At 38.4% G+C, this 20,093-nt stretch overlaps 1 protein-coding gene across 3 annotated transcripts in view; it reads left to right on the top strand.

Moving 5' to 3' along the window:
- NPEPPS (aminopeptidase puromycin sensitive) overlaps positions 1–20,093 on the top strand; it is a 68,280-nt gene that overhangs the window by 40,427 nt on the left and 7,760 nt on the right. For all 3 annotated transcript variants that reach the window (XM_059670781.1, XM_059670782.1, XM_059670783.1), the window contains 9 exons: positions 628–742; positions 3,922–4,086; positions 4,869–4,973; positions 5,959–6,019; positions 8,476–8,585; positions 9,822–9,885; positions 12,973–13,112; positions 16,454–16,588; positions 17,865–18,084. In XM_059670781.1, the coding sequence (XP_059526764.1) occupies positions 628–742; positions 3,922–4,086; positions 4,869–4,973; positions 5,959–6,019; positions 8,476–8,585; positions 9,822–9,885; positions 12,973–13,112; positions 16,454–16,588; positions 17,865–18,084 (1,115 nt within the window). The remainder of the gene's footprint in view (positions 1–627; positions 743–3,921; positions 4,087–4,868; positions 4,974–5,958; positions 6,020–8,475; positions 8,586–9,821; positions 9,886–12,972; positions 13,113–16,453; positions 16,589–17,864; positions 18,085–20,093) is intronic.

The following is a 20,093-nucleotide window of genomic DNA, read 5'->3' as shown; positions in this document are numbered from 1 at the left end:
ATATATTTTGGGCTCAGTTTCTCAGTTCGGTGCCTTCTATTCCTCCCAGTAGTTTTGTAGTTATTTATCCACCTTGCCAAACCTTCACTGATTTAATATTTTCTAGCCAAATTTTTACATGTCTTTCACTACATTATAAATATGTGGGTTATATAATTTTTGAAGCAGGGTCTATAAACAAGTTTTTGCCTTCTACTTGCAATTGCCTTCTTTGATTAGCTAAGTTTTAGACAACCTTCTTAGTTCTTTTTAGGATTTTGAAATGCATCTTCCCCCTACTTGGCACTCCCATTCTTTTAATAGAAGAACTGTCTTCTCTCTAGCATAGTAATCCCTAAATCACTAAGACAAAGTTTTCCCAAAATTTCAGGCAACTGTCCTATCAATAACCTGATAATTAAACTTGTGTCAAAGCTTTGTCTTCTGTTGTATGACTTCTACTGATGTAGTCTTTAATCTTCCTGGAAACTTTTATCCTTTATACTAAGAAACTGTTTTCTTGACATTTCTAAAGCCTAATTTGACATCTTATTTCCTATTTGAATCTCCCTTCCCTACTTGTGCATGTTTTTATTGTAGTACTTTTATTGTTTAATTATTTTATTCTTTTTTTTTTTTTTAACACAGGGAGACTGCATTGCTAATTGATTCAAAAAACTCCTGTTCTTCATCACGCCAGTGGGTTGCTCTGGTTGTGGGACATGAACTCGCCCATCAATGGTTTGGAAATCTTGTTACTATGGTATTTAATATTTTTAAGTGCTCAAATATATTTATCTTCATCCTGCTGCACATTATTTTGGCTACATAATATTTCAGGGATGCCTGTAACATTGTGCCACAAAAATAAAATGAGCGTCTGCCCCCTGAGAGGGAGGTGACCGGTAGCAGTGATCAGGGGCCAGGGCCAGCCAGCGGGCGATGCCAGGCCGCCAGCCAAGGAAGGTACCAGTGGGTCCCCTGATTGCCCCACCCTCAGGTCGCTCCACTGATGGCCCTGATTGCCAGCCAGGCTTCGGGACCATACCCTATATAATGGGAACAGTCTCTTAGAGATAAACATTAAAACCTGGCAAGGCTACTCTAACACTGAAAAAAACAGGATGATGCAGCGATGCCATGCATGGTATCTGGCTTGCACCTTTTGTGATCAGCCCTGATTCTGACACTTATAACTGTGTGACAAAGCCAATTACTTAACTTCTCTCTGCTTCAGTTTTCCCACCCATAAGATGGAGGAAATGGTATTACTGCCTCAGAAGGATCATGCTATGAACTACTTTTTATAATCAGGGCAAAATAAATGTAGCTGCCCATAGAACAGCAAGATGGCTTTCACCTGTATGAAAAGTATGGTCACTGGTACATGCAGCATCCTGGATTGCAAGTGGGATGTCCAACTGCCGGTTTAGGCCCGGCTGAACGGGCAGTCCGACATCCCCCGAGGGCACAGGCCAGGCTGAGGGACCCTCCCTACACACACATGAATTTCGTGCAGTGGGCCTCTAGTTTGATTATATTGAAATGTTTTTAGGGGTCAGTTTTTTTCATTGTCTAAAATGTTATGTTGAAATTTGATAGAAATTGCAGAATTAATGTAAATACTGGTAAATACCATCTACAACAGCCAATTATGTTAAAGCTTGGGAGAACAGGGTTTATTAAGTGAACTAGAAGTACCTCTGCAAAGGAAGAACTGGAGATTCTGGCGTCAGCCAAATCCCTGATGGCTTTTTAGGCTGCCAAAGAGCAAAACCTGACTTGGATGTTAGCTGAGACCATATGTCACAGAAATAAGCAAGAAAGTAAGATATGTAGCAACTGTGACATGTCTGAGAGAGCTTCTAAAGGAAGTCAGCCCTTGAAAGTAAACCCTTTCCTTTTACTTTGGATGATTAAAATTTTACTTAGGGGTAAAAAAAGGTTTTTTGAAATATAATTTTATGTGGAATTAAGTATGCTCGTACCTGTGTTCAGATATGTACAGAAATGTTCTTTTCTGTTTAATGCAACAAGTTTGTTGCTGCTAAACAATTTTTTATTTTTTTTTTATTTTTTTGCTCAGGCTTTCAGCAGACTTTATTTTTTCTGATTTTATTTTGAAACTACCAGTAATAACTTTTAGTTGGGGAAATGTGTGCATTATTATATTGATTTTAGGCAGTTTTTTTACCTGGTTTGAGTAACTATTCTAGTTATTAGATACCAGTTGTTTCAATAACTGAAATTCAAGGGCTTGAAGATAGGTTGGAGAATAACTAGCTATGTACCAGCTATCTTTTTTTTTTTTTTTTAAATACATTTTATTGATTTTTTACAGAGAGGAAGGGAGAAGGATAGAGAGCCAGAAACATCGATGAGAGAGAAACATCGATCAGCTGCCTCCTGCACGCCCCCAACTGGGGATGTGCCTGCAACCAAGGTGTACCAGCTATCTTAATGGAGGCTAGTAGTTAAATAAGTGGACAAAACAAATAGCCACTTATCACTTAATGTTGGAAAATCTTGGTCTTTTCAGAATTTTAAAATGTCTTTTTGTTTTTTACCATTGCATTAGTCCTTTAGCATTTAGCATGGATTCATATATTGTTTTCATAAGAGGTTTAATCAACTTTAATGAAAATTAGATTAAAATCTCTAAAATGTGCTTTTTTTTTAAAAAAAAAGTTGATTTTTTTTGACCCATTATATTCTTTGTCCATTCCCCTATTAATTCTTAACAGTTGAGAATTTTCTATTCCATAAATGCTTAAATACCATTCATTACTGAACTACTTGCTGCCATTCTGTTAATCTCACCCAATTCTTATATAAGCAGTACTGCTTTTCTATTTACCTAGAAAGTTTAACTCATCCATAAACAATGATTTTTCTCAGCCATTATGGAAATAGTTTCCAGTTTTTCTTGTGTGGTCCTAGTAGCTTTCTGGTTCTTTTTGAGGGTTTTTTGTTTTGTTTTTGTTTTGTTGTTTTGTTAATCCTCATCCTAGGATATTTTTTTCATTAATTTTTAAAGAGAGTGGAAAGAAAAAAGGCGGGGGAGAGAGAGAGAGAGAGAGAGAGAGAGAGAGAGAGAGAGAAGGGAGGGAGGGAGGAAGGAAGGAAGGAAGGAAGGAAGGAAGAGGAAGACATCGACTGGTTGCCTCCTGCACACTCCCAAACCAGGGCCAGAGATGAAACCTGTAACCCAGGTACATGCCCTTGACTAGGAATTGAACCAGCAACCCTTAGGTGCATGTGCTGATACTCTAACCACTGAGCAAGGACGTGTGTGTGTGTGTGTGTGTGTGTGTGTGTGTGTGTGTGTGTGTGTGTATTTTAAGAGAAATCTTTATTAAGCTAAATTTTACATGACAATATAGGAAATAATATAGGGAGGGAAAGCCTACATTTATCCACTCCCTTCCCCTTTCTATATAAGGGCTTTCCCACTTATTCCCCCCTCCTTCCTCTGTTTATACCTTTGGTAGTAAAATGTTACTTATTAATGTTTTGAAATGTCTCTTAGGCATAATGCTAACATCATCCGTTGGCCTTTCTTGGAATCTCTTTTAGGCATCTCTTTAGTTCAGATATATGAATTATTGCTCTGGCCTGTATGTCTCAGTGGGTTGGAGCATCGTCCCATACGCTAAAAGGTTGTGGATTCAAACCCTGGTCAGGGCAAGTACAGGAGACAACCAGTCGATGTTTCTTTCTTTCTCTCTCTCTCTCTCTCTCTCTGACTCTCTCAAATCGGTAGAAACATATCCTCAGATGGAGATTTAAAAACTAGAGATGTGAGTTATTTACTCATTTTTTTGAATTTTAGTTCATTAAGTTGGCAAGTTTTAGAGTATAGTGGAGGGGACATGAAAGTTTTTCAAATGAATGGAATGACAAGTATTTTGTTTTCTTTACATATTTCTCTTTTGTTTTTAGGAATGGTGGACACATCTTTGGTTAAATGAAGGCTTTGCATCCTGGATTGAATATCTGTGTGTAGACCACTGCTTCCCAGAGTATGATATCTGGACCCAGTTTGTTTCTGCTGATTATACCCGTGCCCAGGAGCTTGATGCCTTAGATAACAGCCATCCTATTGAAGTGAGCCATAATTTCAACCACTGCTCTCATTTTTAATGAAGTAATTTGTTACAGAGATATTTAAAACTCTGAAAATTGCATGGGTGATTCACTTGTTTTTATACTTTATATTTCCAGTCTTGAAAATCTAGCAAGACTGGTCTAATTACGTTTCTTCTTAAGATAGACACTATAAAAATTGATCTTTGTAGAGTCAAGTACTATGTACCCTTAAGCATTAATTAAATACATTTTTATTGACTAGTATGGGAGAACCATACATATTGAATAATATGCATAGGGGAACATTATCATTCCATTGTTGGTTTCAAAGAAAATTCTGAACATATTCTTTTATTGTCATTATCTGTTTATATATATATTTTTAATTCTCTTGACTTAGGTTATTGTTATTTCAGCTAGTTTATATGTATAAATTTTGCCTTCAAAGAACTAGACTTATAGTCTACTTTGACATATTTAACCAAGGTCCTATATAATTGTAAACCATAAAGAAAGTGTTTTTCATCTCTCTCTTCTCCACTCCCACTCACCACCACCACCAATAAACAGATTCATAGTGACTTACCTCCCAAGCAAAGCAGAGCCAAGACTGGACCCTAAGAGTTGACGGGGATCATGTTAAATATTTTTTTTAAGGATCATCATTATACATTATGAGGGAGCCAAAGGCAGAAAAATATCATATTAGTTAGAAGTGTTTTCCTAGAAAGCTTTTTATGTAATTCAATATTATAGGTTGTCTGCTTCCTGTCATAACCTTGAATTACATTGTCTGCCAGGTCAGTGTGGGCCATCCTTCTGAAGTTGATGAGATATTTGATGCTATATCATATAGCAAAGGTGCATCTGTCATCCGAATGCTGCACGACTACATTGGGGATACGGTAAAAAAGCAATTTTAAAAGTTTTCTATTCTTTTATGGTGAAAAAAATATCAGATCTTAATTAGATTAAGTTCCTAAGTAAATTTTTTTTTTTTTTTTTTGCATCCAGAATATTACACTACTGGATTGTCTTTACTAGTATTTTTTTAATATTGACTCTTGTGATCTCTTAGGTCAGTGGTCGGCAAACTGCAGCTCGCGAGCCACATGCGGCTCTTTGGCCCCTTGAGTGTGGCCACGAAGTTTCAATCGCACTGTACATGCGCGCCCGCACGTGGTATTTTGTGGAAGAGCCACACTCAAGGGGCCGCAGTTTACCGACCACTGTCTTAGGTGAATGATATACAAATAAGTTTGGGAGGGTGGAAGGCTGGTATAAAACTTAAAAGTAGAAGACAGAGTATGCATTCTTTTTTTTATTATTGATTTTTCTTTTTTTAAGAGAGAGAAAAACATCAATGTGACAGTAGAACATCGATCAGTTGCCTCCTTTATCCACCCCAACTAGGGATCAAACACACAACCTGGGTATGTGCCCTGACTGGGAATCAAACCTGTGATCTTTTAGTATACAGGACTTGAACCAACTGAGCCAACCAGTCAGGGCCAGAGTATGCATTCTTAAATAAAAGGCAGTAGCCTGGCCCGTGTGGTTCAGTGGTTGAGCATTGACCTATGAACCAGGCGGTCATGGTTTGATTCCCGGTCAGGGCACATGCCTGGGTTTCAGGGTGGATCCCTCGTAGGGGGTGTGCAGGTAGCAGTTGATCAATGATTCTCATCATTGATGTTTCATCTCTCCCTCTCCCTTCCTCTGTAAAATTAATTTAAAATATTTTTTAAAATAAAAGGCAGTAGACATATATGTATTTCAGTAAATCTGGCCCTCAATAATTTTAGTAAAGTAGCTTTTGAGTATTAATATGTAAATATACTATAAATTCTGAGGTCTGACTCTTGGATTTTAAAAATTGTATTTTCTCAGGACTTTAAGAAAGGAATGAACATGTATTTAACCAAGTTCCAGCAAAAGAATGCTGCCACAGGTAATCTTTAATAGCTTGAGAGAGAAATGGAAGTGGGACATTTACTTTTTTCTAGCTGCTTAACTTTCCTTGTGATGGATAGGAAATGAAGGTGACTTATTTTATGCCATTTGTTATCAGGGCCCATTACCCTTTTGGTCATTCTTCAATAGTCAGCTTTCCATAGCTCAGTGTTTTGCCACCTAAAAGTCTGAAGAGTGCTGTTTACCTGACCGGAGCTTGTTCTTTTTTGGCTATTTGTTGGTTTTATTGCCCTAAATTAATCATTGACTATTAAAATAGCTGCAGATTAACCATTTTTAAAAGTTAATATATGGAATTGGAGTTTCAATGAAGTAAAATCTTAAGAAATTTTTGCATATGGTGGTCTATAGTTTATTTGCTATCAGAGTCAAAAGGATGAATAAAGGCTTAAGAATTGATTTGATATGAAAAAGAGCCAGAGCCATAGTTTTAAGTTCTTTAGTGAACAGGAAAACTTTTTAAAAAACAAGATTTATGTAATGTCATTAGTGTCTAATAGAATGACAAAAGTTCAGAGTCCTGGCTATAAGGGTGTTCCTTAGGTTTGTGACCTACGATTTAAAAATACAGTCTCTCCTCTGTTCAGGACATGATGTAACCTTCACACCCCACTCCCAGCCCCATAAATTGCCATTAGAGTTTGTAAAATAGAGGCATTCTGTTCCTTAAAGAAGGGCTACAGAAAAATGTACTCTTGCAAGTTTTATGAGTCTTTGGCATGCATATACAGGCATACCTTGTTTTTATTGTACTTCGCAGATATTGTGTTTTTTACAAATTGAAGGTTTATGGCAACCCTGCATTGAGCAAGTCTGTCAGTGCCATTTTTCAAACAGGCTCAGACGATGGTTAGTATTTTTTAGCAATATAATATTTTTTAACTAAGATATGTACTTTTTAAGACATAATACTATTTCTCACTTAATAGATTATAGTATAATATAAACATAACTTATATGCACTGGGAAACCAAAAAATTTATGTGATTCACTTTGTTGAAATATTTGCTTTATTGTGGTGGTCTAGAACAGAACCTGCAGTATCTCCAAGGTATGCCCGTATATAATATATGAGGAAAGTACCTTATGCTTCTTAAAATATAATGGACATATAATCACCTGGGATCTATTAGAATGTGTATAATTCAGTAAGTCTGGAGTAAGGTCTGAGAGTCTGCATTTCTAACAGGCTCCCAGGTGAAGCCAGTGCTACTAGTTCATAGGCCACATATGAATAGCAAGGCCCACCATGTACCTTTTTTCAGTTTGTTTTGTGGTTTATGAAAGATAATTGGCAGGTCAAATACATTGCAGTTACCATCCATGCTATTTACCCTCTCGCAGCAGTTCCAGTGCCCTCTTTCTATCTCACTGCACTTTCCTTAATTCATGCCTTCCTTCGTGACCTATCTATTGCATTTTGCAGTTGCCTATTAACTCACTACTTGCCTTGCCCCACTCTCTTCAGTTTCATCTCTCTCTCTCAGGCTAGCTAGGATTATCTTTCTGAAGTGAATATCTGATTGCATAATCCTGCTGATTAAAAATACTGGGAATGTGGAGGGGGTCCATGGGAAAAGGGACATATGTAATACTTTCAACAATAACAATTTTAAAAATAAAATAATGGGTAAGCCACATTCCCTTCATGATAGTCAGTACTTCTTTGTAAACCATACAGAGTCTTCAGCAGTTCGGCCCTACCTACATTTATAGCCTCATTGCCCATTATTCCCACATATGTGCCCTCTATTTTCAGCTAATTGAACATATTGCTATTTTTTGTTATTTTCTGTCTTTTCTTATACTTTCATCTTTGCATTGACCATTTATTCTGCCCAATTGGAATGAGCTAGTGGTTCATATCTATCTAATGAACAACTCCTTTTCAGGATGCAGGCCAAAAGTCAACTCTTGTGAAGCTTTTATTTTCTTTGGATTTTCCTTGAAGTGCTTTTTCTCTGTTCGTGCCCTCATTCTAGTGTGTGTCACATGGCATTACTGTTTTGCTCACTCTATCACCACCTCATCAGCTTTACTGAGTATTTTTTAACTCTGTTAATTGAGTGGATATAATGATTTTATGTTAGTGAATGGTTATTTAGTTGTGATCTTAAATGTGTTTCCATTTGTTTGTTTCTATTTATTCTGTTTGAACTCACCTGTTTGTCTTTGGTTTATTATAATTTGTAATTTTTAATAAATTGGAAAAGTTAGGAACATCTTAGAATATAAGACCAGTTTTTGTAATAGAGTTAAATTAATGAGAAGGCAAGGAGGATGTTAATTTGGCCCACTGCTTGTTTCCTGAACATGAAAGAATCAAAGAGTGGGTCAGCAATGCATTGTCAAGAGGTATATAAAACTGCGTGTTTTTTTTAGGAAAATAAAAATGTAAACATTTACATTTTCATTGCTTGTGTTATCTCCTAGAGGACCTTTGGGAATGTTTAGAAGGTGCTAGTGGTAAACCTATAGCAGCGGTGATGAATACCTGGACCAAACAAATGGGATTCCCCCTCATTTATGTGGAAGCAGAACAGGTAAACGTAATAAAAAGTCCCTCAACTTACCTAATATTGTATTAAGTGAAATTCAATCAGTGGTTTCAAATTTATTTTTATGTACTTTAAGAATTCTAGGTGACATTTAAACCAGCCCTCAAAATGCACTCAAATTTACATGGTACATTACAGTGTAAGTTAACCTTCCAAAGCCACATCTTAACCTTAAATGTGATTGTATCCTATATAATAAAACTCTAATATGCAAATCGACTGGATGGCTGGTCACTATGACGTGCACTGACCACCAGGGGGCAGACGCTCAATGCAGGAGCTGTCCCCTGGTGGTCAGTGCACTCCCACATGGGGAGTGCCACTCAGCCAGAAGCCAGACTCACGGTTGGTGGGAGCCTCTCCTGCTTCCAAGGCAGTGCTAAGGAGCAGCGAGCCTGGCTTCTGGCTGAGCGGTACTTCCACAGGGGAGCAGGCCTAAGCCGGCAGTCGGACATCCGCTGAGGGGTCCTGGACTGTGAGGCTGCAGGCCGGACTGAGGGGGACACCCACCACCACCACCACCACCACCCCAATGCACGATGTCATGCACTGGGCCTCTAATTTTATAATAAAAAGTACACACATTGGAGGACCTCTCAGATTGGCTGTAAACATTTGAAAAGGCAATTTAGTGAATGCATCAATCATATTTGGTGGGAACTAGGAGGGCTCTGTAACAAAAACATTTTGGATTTCTCCCTCTCCCCCTTCCTCTCTCTCTCTAAAAATCATGTACTTGACTTTGTTGCTTCTGGCCTTTTAGTTTCCTCCATACTTTTTTGTTTCATTGCAAAGCTTATCCTTTGAAAACAAGGTGTGTGCTTTCTTTTATGCTTATCAGTCATTCTAAGAGTTTGAATTCTGAACATTGAGTTCACATGCTAATCTAAAATAACTTTTTGTAGTATTACTTATTGTTATGTATCCTTTTGAGAACTTTAACCCTTTAAAGTTCTTACCTGGGTACATATCTCTTCTGAGGGACCATATTACATAGAACCTGCTCTTTTATTTAGACTATTGTTATTTTGAAGCCTAAATAAGAAATAGTAACCTTTCACTATTCTATAGCATCATCATCTTCATCATCATTGCACTTTTGGTATGTTTTATATGACATTTGATAATACTGGTTTACCTTCTACTTTGTCACAGAAATGTTGCCCCCTCCAAAAAAGAAAAAAAAGTTATACTACTATAGCCTTTGTTTTGTTTCTTTAGGTAGAAAATGACCGATTACTAAAGTTGTCCCAAAGGAAATTCTGTGCCAGTGGACCATATGTTGGTAAGCAAATGGCTCTAAGTGGCAGTTGATCAATGACTTTGGATACCATACCAGTAGTGTTCCAACTAATAGGAAATAATTATCCATTTTTTAAAAAATTAATAGAATTAAATAAAAACAAGGAAGTGGTAATAGAATAAAAATGAAATCCAGCCGAAACCGGTTTGGCTCAGTGGATGGAGCGTCGGCCTGTGGACTGAAAGGTCCCAGGTTCGATTCCGGTCAAGGGCATGTACCTGGGTTGCGGGCACATCCCCAGTGGGAGATGTGCAGGAGGCAGCTGATCAATGTTTCTCTCTCATCGATGTTTCTAACTCTCTATCTCTCTCCCTTCCTCTCTGTAAAAAATCAATAAAATATATTTTAAAAAAAAAATGAAATCCAGAAAATCAGGAAAGGAGATTCTTGCTGTGGCTGGGTAGGTCAGTTGGTTGGAGCATCGTCCTGATATGCTAAGGTTGTGGGTTTGATCCCTGATCAGGTCACATACAAAAATCAACCAATGAATGTATAAATAAGTGGAACAACTTATCAATGTCTCTCTCTGACTTCCCCCACCACTTTCTCACTCCCAAATCAATTTTTAAAAATTAAGAAAAGAAAAGAGATTTACAAAGTATATATAATGTCATATTCTTAGATTTTTTTATATTCCATGTCTCTGTGTATGAAGAAGCATAGGAACAGCCAAGAAGTGATGCCTCTAGCATTAATACCTAAAAGAAGACTTGATACACGTTTGTGTGGGTGGCTGATTATTTTTTTAAATTCCTGGGCATAAGTAAGTAAATAAATAAATAAAGCCCAATGACTATTTAGATATATTATAGTGCTAGCTCTTATTTTATACTCTCAGCAATCCTATTAGGTAAGTAAAATTATTTCCATTTTACAAATGAGGGAGCTGAAGCATAGGTAGATTAGTAAAATTGCCCAAGGTCACTTTGAGTTAATTCTCTAATGAGTTAAAGAGTAGGAATTCAGCCCACCTGGCATGACTCAGTGGTTGAGCCTCGACCTATGAACCAGGAGGTCATGGGTAGATTCCCATTCAGGGCACATGCCTGGTTTGCAGGCTCGATCCCCAGAAGGGGGCGTGCAGGAGGCAGCTGATCAATGATTCTCTCTTATCATTGATGTTTCTATCTGCCCATCTCCCTTCCTCTCTGAAATCAATAAAAAATATATTTAAAAATAATTTTAAAAAGAGTAGGAATTCAAACAAAATAATTGTGGATTCCATGAATTTATACCCTTACCACTCATCTCTGCTTTCTTTAAAATATCTCTACATATCATTAGATTCTTTTATCCAAGAAATTAAAGATTAATTGAAAAATAAAAAAATAAAGTTTTCTATACCTTTCAGACTTCCTTTAGAATAGCAGGTCTCAACAGGGGGAGGTGTATATCAGAATCACTAACGCCTTTTCATCTTCAATCCACCAAAATATGATGCACTCTACTAAGGTTAAAAGATACAGCCTTATACCCTCAACCTTCTTTAGCATTTAAAATTACTCTTTTAATATATTTGAAAGTCAGAGGACACATGTATTATCCAAATAAATCCTTAAGTGTCACAGTTGCCATTTTCTGCCTCACACCTGCAATCTGCATTGTAGGACTGACAGGTTTTTTAGGTTTATCTAATACTCAGGACCAATATAGGCAGTGTTAAAACCTGAAATATCCCAGTGTGGAGAGGAAATTTTAATTTGTGGCTTAGCCTGATAGCATAAAGGTATATAACTTATTAAAATGTTTCCTTTGATGTACTATTGGACAGTGACTCTCTTTTGTTTGGCATCTTAATGCAAAGTTAATTTTGCTGTCTGATCCCTAAGAGTATGTATATATCTTACAAAAGCTTTGGCTTTTAGATATGACTTGTCCATGTTGGAATCCAATAGTTCCCAGGGTGTGTCCTGTCTATCAGAAAAATAAAAACCAACCCTCTAGGGTTTCAGTAGTATATAAGGTACTGTTAAAGACTGTACCTTAGCCCTAGCCGGCTTGGTTCAGTGGATAGAGCGTCAGCCTGCGGACTGAAGGGTCCCAGGTTCGATTCCGGCCAAGGGCACATGCCTGGGTTGCGGGCTTGTTCCCCAGTGGGGGGTGTGCAGGAGGCAGCCAATCAATGATTCTCTCTCATCATTGATGTTTCTATCTCTCTCTCCTTCTCCCTTCCTCTCTGAAATCAATAAAAAAGAAATATATTTTAAAAAATAAAATAAAATAAAGACTGTACCTTAGTATTTGTTTTTAAGTGCTATATGAGGGCTTTCACATACTTGAAATTTCTTTAAGACAGTAAAAATCATTGATGTCTTTATTGCTCTGTAAAGGGAAAACAACAATTAAATTAAAATCACTGTATTTGGCCTGGCCATTGTTGCTCAGTGCTTAAGCGATGACCCAGGAATCAAGAGGTCACTGGTTCGATTCCCAGTCAGGGCTTGAGCCCCAGTGGGTGTGTGCAGGAGGCAGCCAATCGATAATGTTCCCCTCTCACTGATGTTTCTATCTCTCTATCCCCCTCCCTTCTTCTCTCTGTAAAAATCAATAAAAACGTATTTTTAAAAAATCACTCTATTTGTGCCCAGCCAGTGTGGTTCCATGGTTGAGCATCGACCATGCACCAAGGGGTTACCACTTCAATTCCTGGTCAGGGCACATGCCTGAGTTGCAGGCTCGATCCTGGGTGAGGGGAGTGCAGTAGGCAGCTAATTGATGTTCTCTCTCATCAGTATTTCTTTCTCTCTTTCTCTTTTTCTCTCTCTAAAAAAAGAAAAATATCATTAAAATATTCTTAAAATCACTGTATTTGTGATCCTGCAAGTAAGTAAACTATTACATTTGGGGTTTTGTAGACTTTTGTGATTTTGTTAATAAATTCTCTTTTCCTTTGCACCAGTATTAGTCAGGTCACCTGAAAGAGTTTTTGTACCATTAAAAATGAGCTATTGGCTTAATAGTTAGGCTCAAGCCTGTGCATAGAATACTAGTCCTCTCTCCACCTTACCTTCTTTTTTTACAGTGAGAAATTATTTTTCAAGTTTTCTATTTGTTCTTCTCTTGCTTAAGGAGAAGACTGTCCCCAGTGGATGGTTCCTATCACAATCTCTACTAGCGAAGATCCCAACCATGCCAAACTGAAAATTCTAATGGACAAGCCAGAGATGAATGTGGTTTTGAAGAATGTTAAACCAGACGAGTGGGTAAAGGTGAGTCCAGAAATGGCATGGCCATTTTAATCTTATCTAAATTGATTTCTATCTCACTTCTTTTATGCATTTTATGGCTGGTTCTAAATTCTGCTTCATATTAGACTAGGACTTGCAAAGAAAAAAATTTCTAAACTTTCCTATGTGAAATGTAGGGCCAGTTTTCAAATAATATTGTCTAGATATTTGCCTTTATGGCAGAGAGTGGTAGATAAGCAGATACAAAGGGATAGCATTAAAGAGGGGGGAAAATAGTAGACTACGTATAAAGTCATACTAACCAAAATTCAAACTGTCCTGTCATTGTAATGACACGTTAATGTCAATGATGTGTTGTCATTGTATGTGTACAACTATAATCAAGTGAGATCAGATGTATAATAATCAGTTGTGTCACCGAAACGTGAAATTCCTTTAGCTGGTGTTTTAAAACCATTTCATAAAAATAACAGTTGAGCCGAAACCGGCTTGGCTCAGTGGATGGAGCGTCGGCCTGCGGACTGAGAGGTCCCGGGTTCGATTCCGGTCAAGGGCATGTACCTGGGTTGCGGGCACTTCCCCAATGGGAGATGTGCAGGAGGCAGCTGATCGATGTTTCTCTCTCATCGATGTTTCTAACTCTCTATCTCTCTCCCTTCCTCTCTGTAAAAAATCAATAAAATATATTTAAAAAAAAAAATAACAGTTGATAAATACTGTTTTTCATTGTTCTATACTTTTCATAATGTAAGTATCTACTACAAACTTTTCTCCCAATTGTAGCTTCCTAATAGGAAATATACACCGAGTGGCCAGATTATTATGACCACCTGACATTTCTGGACAAATTAGCTATAATTTCGCGCTGAAGTTGCTGGAAGGCCAGACCATTATAAATAGGGAAGCAGGTTGTTTACCACAACAGAAGTGATTTTTTTCTGAAGATATGGATACACAACGCGATTTAACAGCTTTTGAACGTGGGATACACACACACACACACACACACACACACACACACATTGGCTGGACTTTTGTGCTTTCTGAAAAGTGTCCTTTCTCCCTCTGTTTTAATTTTTATACTCAGTAGAATACTATATTTCCATTTGAAATTATAATCTGGAAGATTAAATAGCTATATGAACATTTTCTTATAAATGAGAAAAAAGTTATGCACACTGATTGTAATTAGGTAAATAAAAGTGTTATTTCTACAGTAAAAGATAAGGTAATCAAAATAATAGTTGTATTAGAATTGTGAGGTGATTTTTTTACTATTTCTTTATAAACAGTAAAATATTTATATCTTATTATTTTATCATTAAAATATTTTGTGTGTAAATACTATCACAAATATTTTTGACTAGGGGCCCGGTGCACGAAATTCGTGCACTGGGTGTGTGTGTGTGGGGGGGGGAGTGTCCCTCAGCCCAGCCTGCCTCCTCTCACATACTGGGAGCCCTCAGGCGTTGACCCCCATCACCCTCCAATCGCAGGATTGGCCCCTTGCCCAGGCCTGACGCCTCTGACAGGGGACCCTCATTTCTCCCCATAACTGGTTCTGCCCCCAGCCCAGGTCTGATGCCTTGGCCAGAGGCGTAGACCCCCATCACCCTCCGATCGCCTGATCGGCCCCTTGCCCAGGCCTGACGCCTCCGCCAGAGGTGTCAGGCTTAGACAGGGGACCCCCATCTCCCCCTGATCACTGGCTGTGGCCCCCACCCAGGCCTGAGGCCTCTGGCCCAGGAATCATGCCTGGGCAGGGGACCCCCATCTCCCTCTGATCGCTTGCTCCACCCTCCGCCCAAGCCTGACGCCTCTGACCCAGGCTTCAGGCCTGGGCAAGGGGACCATCATATCCCCCCAATCCCCGGCTCCGCCCCCCACCCAGGCCTGATGCCTCGGCCAGAGGAGTTGACCCTCATCACCCTCCGATCACCAATCACCGGATCGGCCCCTTGACCAGGCCTGAGGCCTCTGGCAGAGGTGTCAGGCCTGGGCAGGGGACCCCCAGCTCCCCGTGGTCGCAGGCTCCGCCCCTGCCCAGGCCTAACACCTCTGGCTGAGGCATCCAGCCCGGGCAGCGGGGACCCGCAGCTGCAGCGGCCCCGCGATCGTGGGCTTCGCTTTAGGCCCAGGCAAGGGACCCCTAGCTCCCGGGACTGCCAGCTTCGACCGTGCCCAGCTCCCATCGCTGGCTCCACCCCTACTTCCTGCTATCACTGGCCAGGGCGGAAAAGGCACCTGATTCTCCGATCATGGCTGGGGGGCAGGGCAAAGGCGGCCCCAGGGCCGCCTTTGCCCTGCCCCCCAGCTCTTAGCTCCCCCTTGGGTTTCCGATCACTGTCAGTGGCAGGGGGCTTCTTCCTGCTTTCCCTTTCGCCTCCCTGCATTGTGCCTACATATGCAAATTAACCACCATCTTGTTGGCAGTTAACTGCCAATCTTAGTTGGCAGTTAACTGCCAATCTTAGTTGGCAGTTAATTTGCATATAGCCCTGATTAGCCAATAAAAAGGGTATCGTCGTACGCCAATTACCATTTTTCTGTTTTATTAGATAGGATTATTGGCAAATAGCCTACAGAAAATGACAGTCAGTGATAACCTCACTTCACAAATCATATGAACTGTTTTTTAAGTCCATGTAATTATTTAAAATCTAGGACCTGACATTCGTTATTTTCTTGAGGCTCTGGGCTCAATAGATCAATGTTTGTAAAGGTTTATTAGTCTTCCTTAGAGATTCCACTGTCCAAGTATTTTTACATATAGTAAATATCTTCTACTAGAGGCCTAGTGCATGAATTTGTGCACCGGTGGAGTCCCTCGACCTGGCCAGCGAGGATTGGGCCAAAGATGTTTCTCAGGTGATGCACCCCAGAATCGGGCTCCCTTCTCCCTTCTCCCTGGTTCCAGGTGCATCACCCAAGAACCACAGCTGCCAAGTCAACGCAGCTCAGCAACTCCTGCATTGAGCGTCTGCCCCCTGATTGTCAGTGCATATCATAGCTACTGGTCGGCTGGTCACTTAGGTTTTTATATATAGAGATAATCTTAAAACTATTTACTAAGTTTAGAAATAGAAACTTATCCATATCATTTGTTCCCACCATGTTCTTCCTACTCTCCCTCACTTTGGCCTCTACCATGTCAAGTTTGTTTTCTTTTGCCTTTGTATTCATCTCTGACAACTGATTTCTATCTTTATGTATTGTTTCATTTTAATCCCTATCTGTTGGCATATATGATCCTTGTTGTTTTCATCCAGATATACTAAAGCCAGAACTCTTTCACACCTACAAAAGATTGACTTAAAAAATAAATGCAACTATTTAATAATATCTACTGGATATCTTTTCAGTTAAACCTGGGAACAGTTGGGTTTTATCGGACCCAGTACAGCTCGGACATGCTGGAAAGTTTATTACCAGGCATTCGTGACCTTTCTCTGCCCCCTGTGGATCGACTTGGATTACAGAATGACCTCTTCTCCTTGGTGAGCCTTTCTCACGTAGTATGATGGATTTTGTTGATTAAAGGATTTTGTTTTTCCTGGAGTGTCTAACTGAAACATAATTAGAAGAATATAGTTCTTCTTGAAGGTTGGATGCCTTTGGGATTAGAGCAAATGACTAATTATTAACTAACATGACAAAATTGAATCTATATAATTTACCAGAAACAAATCCCATTTCACTATTCCTAAGTCAGCTTTTTACAACTGTACTTAAACTAGCCTTTGTAACGCAGAAATTCTTTTCAATAGAAATAGGTAAGAGCCTTGAAGAAATTTCCCTATTAATGTAATTTTAAAAAAATACTTAGTTGATTCAGGGTGATTTCTATTTTTCTAAAGTAGTGGTTATACTTTGCTGGGAAAGTCTAGAATTTTTTAACAACTCTATAATAGCCTGTTAGCTTTAGAATTATATTTATATTTGGCTTTGTTTCAGAAAAGATTTAAAGCAGCATTAGTAGTGCTATTTTTATGTCTCCAACATAGGTTAGATAATTTCTAGATGTCTTTGACTGTAATAAAATTGTCAGATTCATCCTAGTGTTCCTTTAAGTTGGACTTGAAGTTTTCCCTCCCCTCTGCAGTAACTGGTTTTGGATTCCTCCTTTGTATAAACACAGATTAGCATTGATGCACAAAACCTCACATCTGCTGATCTCATTGCTGAGAGAGACCTGTCCCAGGAGAGTGGTGTGTTTGTGCAGTTGGCTGTTGTAACAGAAGTTCTTTTTCCTAACTCTCTTAGCTAATTCTGAAAGGACTCTGAATTTGTAGTGCCTTCCAGTATGTGTTCTTTTAGAAATGAGTAAAGGACAAGCTAAAGTTGACACAGTTTGCAGGTCCAGTTAGTTTTGAAAGAGCCTCTGTCAAAAACCAAAGCCCCAACTATTTTTGTAACTTTTCTAAACGTATGAAAATTTTCAAAAGAAAAACAAAGCCAAGACCCCTAAAATAGAATAGAAATAGGAAATTAACTGTTTTCTGTCTTTATTATTTTTTTATTCTCTCCAAACTGGTAGAATTTTAGCATATTTTAAAGTGGCTCTTTATTAAATAGCAAAAAAATAAATAAGGAATGTTGTCATATAGGATTTTTATTTTATAAAAGTCTAGTGTTCTGAGCTTATGTAGTCTCATTTCCTTTAAAGCAAAGAGATGACTAACTAGCAGTAGTTAATGCCAAAAATGTATGCTTGTGTTTTTTGTTTTGTTTTTGTTTGAAGACTAGATTAATTTATGTTTTTTCCTATCCCAGGCTCGAGCTGGAATCATTAGCACTGTAGAGGTTCTAAAAGTCATGGAGGCTTTTGTGAATGAGCCCAATTATACTGTATGGAGCGACCTGAGCTGTAACCTGGGGATTCTCTCAACTCTCTTGTCCCACACAGACTTCTATGAGGAAATCCAGGAGTTTGTGAAAGATGTCTTTTCACCTATAGGGGAGAGACTGGGCTGGGACCCCAAACCTGGAGAAGGTAATGGATGTACTGAATGGAGAAATAATTGATCGGAAATTGTTTCTTTTTTACTTATCTGTGGTTAACAATGGCAGTAGCCTCATCTTGGTATCTGCTAGATGTTATTATGTATTCAGCTAGCCAGAAATTAAGACTTGGGTCTTTTAAGCCTAGTTGTGAAGTTACATGGGTCACTAACATAAAAACAGTGGTGGTTATATTATGTATACTCATTGATTTGATTATGTGTAAATATGATTTGTGCATAAGCAAATGGTGGAAATAAAAGTCTTTTATAAAGAATTCCAAAAGCCTATTTATAGTCAAGAAAAGCTATAGGGAATTTTGGATTATTTTATTTATTATCATCATAAATACCAGGTACCTTATATACAACTTGTAAAGACACAGGTGCCAGTTTTCTTTTGTGTGTGTGTGTTCATCTTTACCTGAGGATATTTTTTCCATTGTTTTTTGTTGTTGTTGTTTTTAAGAGAGTAGAAGGGAAGGGGAGAAACAGAGAGAAACATTGACGTCAGAGAGACACATCAATTGGTTGCCTCCCACACACGCCTTGACCATGGCAGGGATAAGGCCTGCAACCAAGGTACATGCCCTTGACTGTAATCAAACCTGAGACCCTTCAGTCCACAGGCCGACACTCTAACCATGGAGCCAAACTGGCCAGGGCAGTGTCAGTTTTCTGAATTAAAGAAGTTATTTGGCCTTCTATCTGTGTTCTCTCCTCTGTGAGAGAATGTTGACAATGGTGACTTCAGGGCTTTAAATAGAATTATTTTCTACCATCTGCTAATAACTAAAGATGGTATTTCCTCCTGACCAGTCTTGTTCTGGGAGGCAAACACTATTCTGACTTCTTCAATGCTATATTAATATTGTCTCTTCTAGAACTTTATGTAAATGAAATCATTATATATATATTCTGTTCTGTCACTCAGTATGATGTTCTTATCACTCACTACGATCCAGGTTGTTCATTCCTTTTTATTGCTTAGGAGTATTTCATTGTGTGAATATACCACTGTACTGTTTATTTGGCCACTGTACTGTTGCAAACCCATCAGATTTGTATTAATTCTTAAAAAAATATAACCAATATACTATAAAATGCACCCTTCAAAGTATACAGTTCAGTGGTTTTTAGTATGTTCACAAGGTTGCACAACCATTACTATCATCTAATTCCAGAGCAATGTCTTTAACCTCATAAGAAACTCCATAACAATTGCCTGTCATTTTCCATTCTCTGGCAACCCCACTCTCAGGCAACCACTAATGTGCTTTCTATCTCATGGATTTGCCTAATCTGGACATTTTACATAAATGAAGTCATGCCATTTGTGGCCTTTCGTGTCTAGCTTCTTTCACTTAGCATGTTTTCAAGGTTCATCCATGCTTCATATATCACTTCATTCCTTTTTATACTTGAAATAATATTCCATTATATGGATATACAGTACCATATTTTGTTTGTCTATTCATCAGTTGATAAGTGTTTGGATTATTTCCACTTTTTTACTATTATGACTGCTGCTATGAACATTTGTATACAAGTTTTTGTGTGGACATATGCTTTCATTTCTCTTGGGTATATACTTAAGAGTGGAATTGCTGGGTCATATGGTAACTCTGTGTTTAACCTTTTGAGTAATTGCAAGACTGTTTTTCAGAGTGGCCACACTATTTTACATTCCCAGCAGCAATGTATGAGGATTCTAATTTCTCCATGTCCTTGTCAACATTTGTTATTATCTTTTTTATTCTAGCCATCTTATTGGGTGTGAAGTGGTACCTCATTGTGGTTTTGATTTGCATTTACCTAATGATCAATGATGTTGAGCATCTTTTATGTGCTTTTTGGCCATTTGCATATCTTTGGAGTAATAAATCTGTCAAATTTTATTTTTAAAATCTAAATTTTTAATTTCTTATATGCAGTATACTAGTACTGTATGTGGCCTTTCCCTGAATCTTGGATTAAAATTGCATGATCTAAGCCTGTTCTT

This window comes from Myotis daubentonii, chromosome 16, assembly GCF_963259705.1.
Source record: "Myotis daubentonii chromosome 16, mMyoDau2.1, whole genome shotgun sequence".
Classification (NCBI taxonomy): domain Eukaryota; kingdom Metazoa; phylum Chordata; class Mammalia; order Chiroptera; family Vespertilionidae; genus Myotis; species Myotis daubentonii.
This window is presented reverse-complemented; position numbering and strand designations above follow the sequence as displayed.